Source organism: Arachis duranensis, chromosome 9, assembly GCF_000817695.3.
Source record: "Arachis duranensis cultivar V14167 chromosome 9, aradu.V14167.gnm2.J7QH, whole genome shotgun sequence".
In the NCBI taxonomy this organism is placed as follows: domain Eukaryota; kingdom Viridiplantae; phylum Streptophyta; class Magnoliopsida; order Fabales; family Fabaceae; genus Arachis; species Arachis duranensis.
Window position 1 is genome coordinate 100,589,256 of NC_029780.3, and position 15,532 is coordinate 100,604,787.

General features: G+C 40.7%; 1 protein-coding gene across 1 annotated transcript; it reads right to left on the bottom strand.

Moving 5' to 3' along the window:
- Window positions 1-13,456: 13,456 nt before the first annotated feature.
- LOC127741594 (uncharacterized) lies at window positions 13,457-13,924 on the bottom strand. The gene is made up of 2 exons (XM_052254349.1): window positions 13,781-13,924; window positions 13,457-13,702 (listed from the first exon to the last, which is right to left on the bottom strand). The coding sequence occupies exons 1-2, from the start codon at window positions 13,922-13,924 to the stop codon at window positions 13,457-13,459; spliced, it is 390 nt and encodes a 129-aa protein (XP_052110309.1).
- Window positions 13,925-15,532: the final 1,608 nt, after the last annotated feature.

The window sequence follows — 15,532 nt, forward strand, 5'->3', positions numbered from 1 at the left end:
CAAGATGTGTGTCAACTCAAAACCAATTTAAAACCGAGAGTAATTGACTCCCGGGTCGTCTCCCAAGGAATCACTTAAGGGTCAATGAGTGTGCAAATTCCGGTTGTAGTGATCAAGGGATTGTCAATGAAGAAATAAACATATAAAGCAATAAAAGAACGTGCAAAATTGTAATGATTGAGCTAATGAAGAAATTAACGAACCGACTATGTAATATGAACAAGTAAAGTATAAAAGAGATTAACATAGTAATGTATGAAGGATTGAAAACATAAAAAAAGGTCTTGGCTTGGAGTGAGCTAAGGATCCTTTCCTTATTGGAACCACAACTATGACAATTATGTATTAGTCTCACTTGATCAACCCTCACATCGGAAAGTAAGTTAAATGAGTATAAGTGTTCTTAACCCACAAATCCTAAATTGCTTGCCAATTGCCTTAGCAACAAATTAACGTTAGTGGGAACAAGAACAATTAATAACCCAAGAATTGACACTAAATGTTGGACATTCTAACTCTAGGTATCCAAGTGCTCACCTTACCCAAGCCAAGAGACAAAAATTTAGCCTAAAACTATGTTTGATATTTTGTCAAACACTTGGTGAGCAAAAAGCTTAAACATGAGAAAAATAAGAAAAGACTTGAAATTAAAAGCAACAATTGATCTCAATAAACAAGAATAGCATAAGAAAGCATAGAACAAACACCAAACATCAAACTCATCAATAAGAAAGTGAAATTGCAAAAGAGAACCAAAATTGAACTATAACTTGAATGAGAAGAAAAAGTAAAGAAAATGTAACTATAAAGAGTAATAACAAGAGAATACTTACAATGAGATTAGCAAAATCCAATGATCAAAAATGGAAATGCCACTTGGAATGTAAAACACTAATGAAACCCTAATAGAGAAGATGAGAAAAACTTAGAGAAAACTAAAACTAAAAACCTTCTATTCTACTCCTAAACTATACTAATGCTATCTTATGTTCTCTCCTTCATTTCCCCTCCAATATGAGCTAAAGGACTTCAGAAATGGGCCTCCAAAGCCCCCAAATTGTGAGTCACGTGCCTTTCTAATGAAGTCATGCGCGGACACCTGCGCGGACGCATAGGCGTGTGCGTCCGCACACTCTGCGAAAATTCCTTCCTGTGCGTATGCGCACTAGGCGATGCTTGGCGGGATGCACGATGCGGTCGAATTGATCCATGCGCTCTACTAGGGCTCCTGTGCGGATGCTCAAGAGGCTGTGTGCACGCACACGTCTCTGAGCTCACCTCCTTTAATTCTTCATGTTTCCTCCACCTTGCAAGCCCTTCTTCCATTTTCTCCAACCCATTCCTACCTTATACACCTGAAATTACTCACAAACACATCAAGGCATCGAATGGAAGGCAAATGGAATAAAAATAGATCAAACTAAGCACAAAAGAGTATATTTTCATAATCAAGCACAATTTGGGAGGAAAGTCCAAAAGCATGTTATTCAAGGGAATAAGTGAGAGTTTATGTGATAAAATCCATTCAATTCTAACAAAAAAAACATCATTAATTATAGATTCATCACCCCTCAGTTGCTTGTCACTCATCTCTACAATTTTGACTGGTGACGCTTGATATGTCAAGTCATCTCGCAATCGCACTGCTTTCAGTTGTAAAATGTGGCCTTCATTGGGATTATATATCTTGAGTTAAGAAATGTGAAAAATATCATGGAGATTCGACAAGTACGGGGGGAAGAGCTATTTAATATGCTACTAACTCTTTTAAGGATTTGAAAAGGACCTAAATATCGAGGATTAAGTTTTTTAGTCCTAAGGGCTCAACCTACTCTAGTAGTGGGAGTTACTCTTAGAAAAACATGGTCACCCTCATTGAATTCTAAGGGCCTACGTCTATTGTTGGCATAGGTTTTCTGTCGGCTCTAGCAGTTTGAATCTTTTCTTGAATCCTTTTGATCTGTTAGGTGGTCTCTTGTGTCAATTCTAGAACCAAAACACTCACATCTCCTCCTTCATACCAACACAATGGTGATTGACATTTTCTTCTATAGAAAGCTTCATATGGTGCCATTCCAATACTTTGCTAGTACCTATTGTTGTAGGCGAATTCTACTAACGGCAGATATTTATCCCAACTTCCTTGGTAATCTAGCACACACGATCTCTGCATATCCTCCAATGTATGAATTTTTTGTTCTGATCTCCCGTCTTTTTGGGGATGGTAAGTTGTGCTCATATGTAGTTTTGTCCGAAATTCCTTACAAAAGGCTCCCCAAAATCTAGAAGTAAATCTTGGATCTCGATCTGACACAATAGATGAAGGTACTTTGTGTAATCGTATTATCTCTTGAACGTATATCCGAGCGAGTCTTTCCAAGGTATAGTCAACTCAAATTGGGAGAAAATGCGCCAATTTTGTCAATCTGTCTACTGTTACCTATATAGCATCATGACCAATGTACATTCTCGGCAATCCTGTAACAAAGTCCATCATGATTTTCTCCCATTTTCACTGCAGTATCTCTAGGGATTGTAAGTTTCCTGGTGGTATTTGATGTTCTACCTTAATCTTCTGACAAATGTGGCATTTCGAAACGAAGGCAGCCACATCTTCTTTAGTCCCGACCACCAAAACATTTGCTTCAGGCCTTGATACATCTTAGTCACTCCGGGATGCATGAAAAATCAGATCTGATGGGCTTCTTTCAAGATTTTGTGTCCCAAATTTCCTTGGTTGGGCACACAAATTCAATTCTTGTATCACCATAATTCATCTTTATCCTGGCTTAAGTCTTCCGGTCTGTCTATTCTCATTCTTGCCAAATGAATTGACATCTTCGAATCTTGGGTTTGTTCTTGCTAAATAGCGGTCTTGAAAACAAACAACAATTGTAACTGCAATATAAAAACTCCATGTGGTATCTCTTTCATTCCTAATTTTAGCCCTTAAAATACCGTGGTCATCTCCTCTTACTTTATCATCATCCAGGAAATGCTTAAACCCTGGATGATAACTCAGTTTGAAATAATAGTCTTTTAGAAAATCCATCCAATGTCGTTATCTTATATTGAGATCCTTTTAATCAAAGATGTATTTCAAACTCTTGTGATCAGAAAAGACTTCCAACTGAGCATCGTACAGGTAATACCTCCATATCTTAAAAGCAAAAACCACCGTAGTTAATTCTAAATCCTGTGTCGGATAGTTCTTCTTTTAAGGTCTTAGCTGTCGTGAGGCATAAGCCACTATATTCCTATTTTGTATTAGCACACATCCCAACCCCTTGTAGGAAGCATCACAATATATCTCAAAAGGTTCATGTGGATTCGGTAATGTTAACACCAGTGTCATTATTAACTTCTCCTTTAGGGTTTCAAAACTCCTTTTGCACTTAGCTATCCACACAAACAAAATTTCTTTTTGTGTGAGGCACATTAAAGGCAACACTAATTGCAAAAATCCTTTGATAAATCGTCGATAGTACCCTGCCAATCCCAAAAAACTCCGAACTTTAGTAATCGTTGTAGGTTGTTCCCATTACACTACAACTTTAATCTTTGAACGGTCCATTGATATTCCTCCTTGCGTTATCACGTCCCATGAATGCCACTTCAGTTATCCAAAACTTGCACTTTGAAAACTTTGCATACAGCTTCTGCGCTCTCAATATTTGCAGCACGATTCTCAGATGTTCTTCATATTTTGTTCCGTCTTGGAATAGATAAGGATGTCACTTATAAAAATTACCATGAATCGGTTTAGGTATGGATGAAAGATGTGATTCATATAGTCCATGAATACCGCAGGAGCATTAGTTAGTCCAAAAGACATAATTGTATACTCATAATGACTATACCTAGTTCTAAAAGCAGTCTTAGATAAGTTAAACTCTTTTACCCGGATCTAATAATAATTCGCTCATAAGTCAATCTTTGAAAATACTATTGCACTTCGTAACTGGTCCATCAAATCATCTATTTACGAAAGTGGATATTTGTTCTTGTTAGTTATCTTATTCAGCTATCAGTAATCTACATACAATCTCATCCCACCATCCTTCTTCTTCACAAGGAATACCGGTACTCCCCATGGTGACGCACTTGGACAAATGAATTTTTTCCCGACAACTCGTCCAACTGCTTCTTCAATTCTACGAGTTCTAATGGTGATATCTGATAAGGTGCTATAGAAACAGGTTTGATTCCTGGTATCAAGTCAATGCTGAATTCTATCTCTCATTGAGGTGGGAACTCAGGTATATCCTCCGAAAAAATGTCAGGAAACTCTTTCACTACTCGAATTCGTTCTAAGCTTTGTTCATTATCGTATGAGCTAGGCTCTAACAGAATGTAACCCTTATATTCATTCCCTCTATGAGTAACTCTCATATAACTTAGAAAAAAATCTCAATACAGACAAAATAATAGCAATTCTTTCAAAGCAATCAAGAAAAATATGATATTTAGATAACCAGTCCAATGCTAAGATAATATCTAATTCACGCAAGGAAAACAGATTAGGTCATATGTGAAAGTTCTACCTTTAAAAACAAAAGATACTTGTTGATACGCTAGATTAGTTAAAGCATTTTGAGAAGTGGGTTTATGAACAATTAGATCGTATCCCAACTTAGAAAAATCTAATTCCAACTCATGCACAACAGTTATAGAAATAAAAGAATGCAATGCACCTAAGTCATACAGTACAGTTAGGAGTCGAGTCCTATATAATACTAACCTTGGATCAGGGAGTCTGAATGTGTAGCATCTTTAGCAGTCATAGCAAACACTCATCCTTACTGTTGGGGTCTAGTTGACTCTGGAGCAAACTTCTTCAGGCAATTTATGGCTATGTGTCCTGATTCACCGCACAAATAGCAAACGTCTGACCCGAATGGGCAAGGCCTATTGCTGTGATCCCTTCCACAGTGCCTACATACCAAATTCATCTGTGCTTGCTAGGGTCGCTTGCCAGTATCCTGCCTTAGTCTATTAGCGTTTCTAATGGTAGGACAAGTAGGGAAATTCCTAGCATGTTGATTCCTACGAAGAGGTTCTCTGGCCGGCTTAAAAGTCATTCTTTGCGAAACTGCATATCGATAAAAATTCCTCTGTGGAAACATTCGGTGATTTATCCTTGTCGCCGCCATCTTTTTTTGCACATTGTTCCACCAACTTACTCTTGTTAGCTAATTCTACAAAGTTTCACATATCTACGGAACCACTGAATTCATCAGATCTTCACGAAGTCCTCCTTTAAACTTTAAACAGTTCCACTCTTCAAAGTCTATTGGATTCTCTTGATAAATTCTAGAGAAACAACACAAATAACCAAATTACCGAGTATATTCAGCGACCGACAAACTTTCCTGCCTTAATTGCATCAGTTACATTTCTTTAGCATTGCAAATTGTCCTAGGAAAATATTTCTTGCAAAATTCATCCTTAAAAACATCCCAAGGAATCTCACCCTTATCTTGTTGCAGCAAATGCTGTATGTCTTGCCACTAATACTCAGCTTTCCCTTTTAACATATAAGTTACAAATTCTACATACTATTTCTCTGGAACATGCTAAGCCCGTATAGATCTCTCGATAGTGCAAAACTAGTTGTCAGCTTTGGTAGCAACAATCGTACCTTTAAACCTTAGCGGGTTCATCTTTAGAAAGCAGCTAAGGCTATAGGCCTATTGTTATGCAACATAATCAAATTGCTGTTATCGTTGTTGTTACCGTTTCTCTCACCTAAATGGTCATTAATTCCTTATTTTTAACAAACAATGGTACAACATAAATTACAGGAAATAACATAATAATTATAAAATATAAGGAAATAATAAAAAATAAGAAAGCACACACACATACAGAATGTACATCAGAAAAATATGTAACAAACAAGTATGATGCATGTCTGATCCTAGTGAAGGTCATGAGCTCTCGATGTAACCTAGCAGCCGGTCTGGGTAAGGGTTTCCAGAGCAAAAATCAAATTAAGCATATGGGCAAAACATCTGTAAGTGACCATGCCTTACAAGAATAGCTCTCTAGCTGAGTATTGATGTATGAGCATCTTTAGTTATTTTCTTTAGCATTTCTCTCAATAAAGTTAGTGAATTTCTTATTCTTAATTAATTTTTTAGTGCTTTAATCAATATTTCTTAAAGTTGCTTTGAGCTTTGATTTATGTTGGAAAGTGGTGAAAATGAACAAGAACAAGGTTGAAAAGGAACCATAAAAGAGAAAGGAGATTTTGGAAGTAAGTTAACAAAGAACAAAGAAAAAGAGAAGGACAAGAAATCCAAGATTGAAGGAGCACTTCTAGTGAACTTTCATGAGATGCCAACCTTGACCTCTGCACACTCCAATGAGCATAACGTAAGTTACAGATGTTCAAATGAAGTAGTTTTAGCAGCATTAGAAAGATAACATCTAGAGTTTTCTAACGATATCTATATGTAGTGGATGTGCCGTTAGGGCCGTGAACGACCCTCATCTTCTAGCACATAAAAACAACTAATGGTGGCCATGGGGCGCGTGTTTCGAGGGTTACCTAAAAATGAAGGTCGATCTCGGATGAGATCTTCTGTATCGGTCAGAGCTGTTGTGTGCAGCCTGTTTAGAGTTGGTGGCCAGAGCTGTCGTGTCCGACTTGTTGGATCTGGCGGCCGGAGCTGTCGTGTCCGACCTGTTGGGCTTGGCGGTGCTGCTGATCCTTCATCCCCGGAGGGTGGGGGGTACCTGCAAGGGGCTCCGATGCTTAAGTTAGCAAGGGTATTAAGTAGGTATTGAGTAGAATCGGAGTCTGAGTTATACGTGGGTGCTTTAGTGTATTTATAATGGTGAGGAGTAACCTCTCTGGAGATAAGATAGTTATCTTATCTTATCTTATCTTATCTTTAGTGAAGTCATCTTAGCTTTAGGGGAACCGCCTTTATCTTTCTGTGCTTTGGCTGCCTTTAGATTGGGCTGTGTTCCTTCATCCTACTTTGGGCTCCTTTGGCGATTTGGCCAAGCTCTTTGAGAAGAGGTCGGGCATTGGCCGAGCTCTTTGAGAAGAGGTTGGATAGTCTGACCTGAAGAGGTCGGTCGGCTTGTCGCTAAACATCCCGGGTCGGACAGCTTGACCTAGGGTATGAACAGTGCCCTTGCTTGAGTTCGATCTTTCCATGAGATCGTGCTTTTCAGATCTTCGATCTCTTTGGAAGTAGTGCTCAAGCATTTGTCTTGCTTGTTTCTTCATTACTTTGCAATCTTGCAGATTTTCTAGAGGTTTGGTACTTCACAGTCCAACCTCTTTTGAATGGTAGTGTGGGTTTTCTACCATTGCCTTTTTGATCACGCCTTGCTTTAAGTTTGTGTTGACAACCCTCTACTTTGGCAAAGTTATCCTTGTGACTTGATATCTAGACTTTTAGTGATTTGTCCAATGACTTTTTAGTGTTCTTTATATAGAACCCTTTTTTTAGTCTTGGATGATGTTCGTAGCTGTTTGAGATTGTGCCTTCTTTGAGTGGAGTTGTATCCCTTTTGGCTAAGCACATTTGAGCCTTAAGTTGTTTCCCAACCTTTTGGCTTGTTCTTTTTTGAAGTCGTACTTGCGCCTCTTCTTTTAGCTGACGTCGACCTGTATGACTTTGCCCCTGCTTGAGTTCAGACTTTTTAGTGAGACCGTGCTTTCAGAGTTTCAATCTCTTTGGGGAAGTCATGCTCAAGCATCCTGACTTTGATCGATCTTTGAGTAGTTTCTCCTTGTGCGAGTCTGGTATTGCCCCTTTTACTTTGTTGAGGGGACTTTTCAGCCTTCTTCCGACTTGTTTGTCATCGCTATTTGGGCTTTTTAGTCATAATCCAACAACTTTTTAGGTAGTGTTCCGATGGGGAACCTTTTTACAGTTTGTTTGGATGACTTTTTAGCACCGTTTTGATTTGTGCCTTTGCCTTTTAAGTAGTTTCTTTTTTCAAGACTTTGTACCTTTTAGCAAAGTATTCCTGGCCTTCCTCTAGCCGTTTGCGAGATGTCTTTGTCCCTTTTTGTGGATCTTTGTGGAGTGTCGCTACTTTGTTGTCTGACCTCTTTTGATCACTTCTGATTTTGTCCCCTTTCTGCTTGGTCGAGGTGGTCCTTGGGGATAACTTGTCCGACGAATTTTAAGTGTAGAACACTTTTTAGTCAATCTGAACAATTTTGATAGCCTTGTCGTGGAGCCATGGCTTTTTGGGCGGAGCTATGTCCATTTTTAGCGCACATTTTTCGTTGGTCCGTCTTCTCTTGTTGATCCTTTTTTAGCTTTTGTTGGTCCGATTTTTCTTATCGGTCCAAGCTGTAGCTTTCGTTGGTCTGACTTCTTCTCATCGGTCCAAGCTGTAGCTTTCGTTGGTCCGACTTTCTTCTTGTCGGTCCTTTCTAAGTTATTTCTAGTAATCCTTTTTTTTGGACTTTTGCCGGGTCTCTTTCCGGGATTACTTTTTATAACTCTTTGTCGCTTTATCATGTCAGATCCTGTCGAGTTACTTGGTAATCCTCTTTCTTGGACCTTGTTCAGGTCTCTTTCAGGGATTACCTTTTGTAACTTTATATCTTGGGATGACTTCATCATGTCGGGCCTTGTCGAGTTACTTGGTAATCCTCTTTTTTGGACCTTGTTCAGGTCTCTTTCAGGGATTACCTTTTGTAACTTTATACCTTGGGCCGACTTCATCATGTCGGGCCCTGTTGAGTTACTTGGTAATCCTCTTTTTTGGACCTTGTTCAGGTCTCTTTCAAGGATTACTTTTATAACTTGTCTTGTAGGAGACCAACTTCGTTAGGTCGATCTCTTCTAAGTTATTTTTGTAATCCTCTTTCTTGGACCTTTGTTAGGTCTCTTTCAGGGATTACTTTTATAACTTGTCTTGTAGGAGACCGACTTCGTTAGGTTGATATCTTCTAAGTTATAGCAATTTCTCTTTAATAGGGTTGGCCAGACCTCTTTCCAGGGATTTGCTGATAACTTGGGTTGACTTGGTCCGACTTTTTAGTGTCGGCCAGTCTTTTTAAGTTAGGGTTAAGTATGATTTTGGTCCTTAACGTAGGGGCCAAAAATCGATTTCGTCCCTCGGCTTTTTTTCGCTTCAAAAAGGTCCTTGATGTTCCGGTTTGTTTTAAAATCATCCTTTGCCACCAAAAATAAATTTTTAATACGAAAATGCCCTTGATGGTTGGTATTACTTCCCGCGAAAGAAAATTTTCCTTTCCCAAGCCACGCTTTGCCTGAGAGTAGCCAGAGTGTAACGTTTGTGTGAAACGATTGTGCGAAACCCTTGGAAGGCCTTCCTGCGACGTCCGGCGTTGGTAGCTTGAGAGAGGTTGCCGGAAAACTTCCTGGGTCGTTAAGTTGGCTTCGTCCCACAAAAATCCCTTGGCGAGGTAAGCATTATGTGAATATAATGTCTCGATTCTTAATAGGGTTTGAATTGATTGTAGTTGTTGTTGTTCATATTTGGTTGACTTAGTCCATGTGTTGATTAATAGGGTTTTTCGGGAAGGAGATGGCGCTCTTCAACATGCGGGTGCACCATGGAGGGTTATTTGGATATGAAAATGGTGTGCTCAAGTACCTGAAGAGTCAATGTACAGTTGTGGAGGACATTGACGGCGATCGGTGGAGTGTGTTTGAGGCATACGAGGAACTGAGACAGCTTGGATATATGAAATCCAACATTTCTGCGTTATGGTACAAAGACCCGACTGAGGATGATTTTGAGCGTCACTCGAAGCTGTTGGTAGGTGTCACAGAGGCAATTGAAATGTCTACCATAGCAGGGAGGAGAGGCTTTGTTGATCTGTTTGTGGTGCATGAGGTTGAGGATGCGGAGGGATTTTTGGAGGTGGGTTTTCTGGACGTGGGGGGAGAGAAGGTAGGGGGCCAGAGTGAGAAACCCTTGGGTGGTGGTATGGATTTAGTGGTGTTCGAAGGCAATGTAGATAACAGTGATGGAGCTAGGGTTGCTGGTGAACAAGAATGCGAGAATGAGGATGGTGGAGTGGAATTAGGCCAAGAGGGACGTGAGGCGGTTAGTGATGATGTTAGCAGTGGTGAAGACAGTGATGACCCAACATACTTGCCATCTAATGAAGAGGAAAACAGTGTGGAAGACATCCACTTCACTGACAGTGATGAAGTGTACCACTATGAAAGTGGATTCAGTGAAGATAATGCTGTGCCAAAGGACTGTAATGTGGAGAAGGGCAAAAAGGTTGTCACAAGTGACTTGGATGATGAGGATGCAGTTGACAGTGATGAATTGGAGCAGGACCATGTAATTGGAGGAGCAGGGATGGGTGCTGATGATGGGGAGTATGATGCTGAGGAGGGGGGGCAGAGGTTTCCAGTGCACAAGACACAAAAGGACATGGGAAAGTACCAATGGAAGGTGGGTACATTGTATGAATCTCGGCAAGAGTTCAAGGATACAGTGGCGGCCTATGTAGTCAACACAGCTAGGGACATTAAATTCAAGAAGTGCGACTTGGTGAGGGTCCGAGCTGTTTGTCAGAAAGGTTGCCCCTTTTGGTTATATGCACACAGGGTCGGTGAGGAGTCTACTTGGCAACTAAGAAGCATGAATCTTCAACATTCTTGCATGCAGACACACCGGGTTGGGATTATGCACAGCAAATGGTTGGGTAGCCAGTTTAAGAAAAGAGTTGAATCCAACCCAAAGATCAAGGTGAAGGAGCTGGTTGCAAAGGCTCACAAAAAATGGAACCTGACCGTTACAAAGACAATGGCAGCTAATTCAAAACAGGAGGCTTTGAGTCAGATACAGGGCGCCTTTAGGGAGCAGTACAAGCGAATAAACGACTACTGCCATGAACTGCTAAGAACAAACCCAGGTTCCACAGTGATTCTGAAGGTAATTCGATCACCAGATTTTGCTCAAGAGCGACAGAACGCAGAACTTATGAACTATTGTGTTTTCCAAAGAATGTATGTATGCTTTGATGCTTGCAAGAAAAGTTTTCAACACTGCAGAAGGTTCATTGGGCTGGACGGTTGCTTCTTGAAAACCCCTCAAGGTGGCCAACTGTTGACTGCAGTCGGAAGAGACCCAAATGACCAGATTCTTCCAATTGCATATGCGGTTGTTAAGGCGGAGACTAAGGACTCCTGGGTATGGTTTCTGCGTCACCTGTCCGATGACTTAGGCCCACACAATCTTGCAAAGTGCACATTTATGTCTGATCAGCAAAAGGTAACTCACCATATATAAGCCTATGCTTGTTGCCCTTGAATACATTTATAAATGAACTAACAATTTCAAATCTTACCTTCTTGAAAACAGGGCTTATTGCCGGCGTTTGAAGAGGTCATTCCAGGGGTGGATAACAGGTTCTGTGTTAGGCATCTCTATAGCAACTTCAGGAAGAAGTTTCCTGGTTTAGAGCTAAAGAACAAGATGTGGAGGTGTGCTAAAGCAAGTCATTGGCAGAGCTGGGAGAAGGAGATGAAAAATTTGCGAGTTCGAAATGAGGGAGCATTTAGACATCTGAATAGCATTCCACCAAGGTTCTGGTCAAGATCCAGGTTTACCTTCCTATCTAAATGTGATAGTCTTGTTAATAATATGAGTGAAAGTTTTAATGCTGTGTTAGTAGAAGCAAGAGAGAAACCAATTGTGAGCATGTTAGAGGATATTAGGGTTTATATGATGACTAGATGGGCTGCAAATAGGGAAAGGGTTCTTAATTATCCAGGAAACATTATGCCAATTATTAGGAAGAAATTAGAAAAACGGGCAAGCTTAGCTAGGGACTGGAGGCCTTATTGGTCATCTGCTAGCAACTACGAGGTAATGTGTGGTCTAGATAAGTATGTTGTAGATCTTGCTGCTGGTGAATGTTCTTGCAGGAAATGGCAACTGAGTGGGATTCCTTGTCCTCATGCCATCAGTTGCATCACCTTCAAAGGCCTTAATTTGGAGTCATACGTGGATGACTGCTACAAGAAAGAGGCCTACATCAGGTGCTACCAGGAGGTGATACACCCTGTAAACGGCCCGGAGCTATGGGAGAGGACTCAATATGATGATGTCATCCCACCTCCATACAGGAGGCCAGGCCACAGACCGGTGAAGAAGAGGAAAAGAGGGGCTGCAGATGAAGACAACAGAAGCCATACTCATGTGTCACGGAGGGGAGAAGTCCAAAGATGCTCAAATTGTGGTGGAGTTGGTCACAAGAAGAGCGGCTGCAAGCAGCCTAAGAAGAGGGTAAGAGGGGTTGTGACATGCTATTCTAGGGTTCAACTACCATTATTTAAGCCATCTATATAATTTAACTGCTATATGATATGTGTGTAACTTTCTCTATGCTTTACATTTTCATTGTAGGCCCAAACTTTAACCAAAAGAGCCAACAAGAATGCACCTAAGCTGGCACCTGGTCAGACAGTTTTGGGAGGGAGAAACAGGAATACTACACTATCACCACCCAATTTTCTAGCATCTCATACCAGGAAAACCCCCACAAGGCCCAAGAAACGTGAAGCCCGGCCCACCACAGAAGCACCTAAGCCCAAGAAAGCTTCCACCAAGCCCAAGAAAGCTTCCACTCAGCCCAACACCGTGGCCCAGCCCAACAACAACCCTGCATCTGCTGCAACCTCCACCAGCAACAAACAGCCTCCTAGCCAGCCATGTGTGAGGAAGAGGCCCTTTTCTGTCATTCAATGCAGTGCACCTCATCTACCCCTGCAGAAGTTGAGGTTGATGGCCAAGTTACCCCCATCTCAGTGGGGAAATCTTTAGGATTTGAGTGTGGAATATTTTGTGACTTTTGTATTGATGACTTGCAAGCATTGTTTTTAGTCTTGCTACTTTATTTTGGTATTAAGTGCCTTAGGACACTTGAAATGTTGCTCCTCTGTTTTTTGGTTTGAGAACTGTGTTTTGGAATTAAGTTCTTGAGGAAACTTGAACTGTTGCTTCTCTGTTTTTTGGTTTGAGAACTGTAATTCTGTTATTAAATTCTTGAGGAAACTTGAAGTATTGCTTCTCTATTTTTTGGTTTGAGAACTGTATTTTGGCATTAAGTTCCTGAGATAACTTGAAGTGTTGCTTCTCTGTTTTTTGGTACTAGGCATGTGAAGGCAACCACAAAATATTTTTGTATGTTTTAACTACTCATCAAATGAAATATTCCATTACTAATTATCCAAATTTCAGATCTTGTATTGAATGCTTTTCTTCTTTGCTCATAAACTATTTTTACATTACAAAATAACACAACTCCACCATTAAAGAAGGTGACAATTTGGGCAACAGTAAACAACACTTTCCTTCATTAATTCAAACAGTTTCATTAATTCAAACAGTTTCAAAGATACTACAACCCTAAACCATTGTAACATCACAGAATACTCTCAAACTCTACCCACACAACACAGGAAACCTCATAACATTCCCTACCAAATCATCTATAACCTAAGTGCATTCCATTTGGGTGCTTTAACTTGTAATAATTCTGCAGGAATAAGAACAAAAATCCCACCCACCCAGCAATACATAGAGCAGCCACAACCCAAAGCTTCGTCTCCAGCTCCTTCAATCTTGCCTTCAACTTCGTTATCTTCCTCCTATTTCTTGCAACTTCAACCTCTTCGTGAACACCACCAGGTTCCGGATCTGCCCATCTGAAGAAATCACACCCATCCTGAACCTAATATGAGCCATAGAAACATATGAATAAATCCCAAATTCTCAGACCCACAATACCAAAATAGGAAGAACACTTTACCTTATAGTATACACAACCCCAGAATCTTCGTCCAGGGTTATCCTTCGTCGATGAAGTTCGCAAAATCGGCCTCTCACCATGGCCACAAAGAAACTCCTTTGCATCTGAACGAAAACGTGAGGCTCTTAAGCTCTGGGAAGCCATGGACGCCACTGTCTCTTGAACCCTAGCCGTCCACCTTCAGCAGCTTCTCCCGTCGTTACTCCTCCCTCCCCTGCACTTCAGATTCGTTCACTTTCTTGATTTAATCCTTCCATTATTATTTATTTATATTAATTAACGTTTCCCATTTCCGTTAAAACGGTCATATCTAAACCTAACGACCACAGGGGCAAAATCGTCCGATGGACGATTTTAAAACAAACCGGAACATCAAGGACCTTTTTGAAGCGAAAAAAAGCCGAGGGACGAAATCGATTTTCGGCCCCTACGTTAGGGACCAAAATCATACTTAACCCTTTTAAGTTATTATATAGCAATCCATAAGACCTCATCAGGTTTTTTTTGGGATCACTTTCGATAACTTCTTGCATTATTCTGTGTTCATCTTTGCATATTTGTAGATGGTGGTTTCTGTCCCGGTTTGATCATCCTTTAGGTGAATCGCATTTTCACCTTTGTCGGACGATCATTCCTATCGAGATCGTACAGTGAGTCTGTTCTTCACTTTCTGTCGATCTGTTGCTTTATAATCGGACGATGAATGCTTCAGATTAATGCGTCTTGATTGAGTAGTGAATTTGATTTTCACTTTGTCAATCTTTGTCGTGATCTGGCGGTGAATTTGGTTTTCACCTTGCCGACCTTTGTCGTGATCGGGCGGTGAATTTGGTTTTCACCTTGTCGACCTTTGTCATGATCTGGCGATGAATTTGGTTTTCACCTTGCCGACCTGTCGTAATCGAGCGTCTTGGTAGGAGACTTTTTTAGGGAATCTGCAAACTTTATTCAAAATAGAAAATATGCGAATATATACATGTGGGTGCTTACCTTAGGTGATTTTTGTAGCTCTTGGCTTGGTGCCTCATTAAAAAACATTTTTTAGGAGAAAGAGTACACCTTTGTCCTAAGATCTTTTATTACCTTTTAACTGTAGTACTTTCTTAGGTTGCGGGCGTGCCATGATCTCGGTAGCTCTTGCCCCCCGAGGTCGGACACTTTGTGGTCACCTTCCCCCAGTACTTCCGTGACTTGGCAGGGTCCTTTCCAATTAGCTGCTAGCTTTCCCTCTCCCAGTTGACTTGTTCCGATATCATTTCGGATTGGGATGAGGTCATTATTGGCGAAGCTTCTCTGCACTACCTTTCGTTTGTACCTTAAGGCCATGCGATGTTTTAACGCTTCTTCCCTTATCCGAGCTCTTTCTCGGACTTCTGGGAGTAGGTCGAGCTCTTCCCTTTGGATTTAGAAGTTGACCTCTTTATTGTAGAGGATCATTCTGGGGGATCCTATTTCTACTGGGATCATTGCCTCCACTCGGCGAGTCAATCGGAAGGGTGATTCCCCCGTGGTGAAGTGTGGAGTTGTCCGATATGCCCATAGGACTTGTGGGAGCTCTTCAGCCCAAGTTCCCTTTTTGATCTAAAGAACTTTGGTTCTAAAAAGTTTGCGTATTTGCCTTTGAGGAGAAAGTGTGCTTTGCTTAGGATTTGGCTGCCGTTCCTGTTTCTTTTCATCGTTGCCTGACTCCTTTTGTACAAAAGTTCTAGCTTTTGTTCTGACCTTTTGTTTGAGAGGTGTTCAGACTGTTTG

Excerpts from the sequence above, each read along its gene's own strand:
- LOC127741594 (XM_052254349.1), bottom strand. The coding sequence starts at position 13,924 with ATGGCTTCCCAGAGCTTAAGAGCCTCACGTTTTCGTTCAGATGCAAAG. Across the intron at positions 13,703-13,780 it reads GGGGTTGTGTATACTATAAG|GTTCAGGATGGGTGTGATTT; the intron begins GTAAAGTGTTCT and ends GGCTCATATTAG.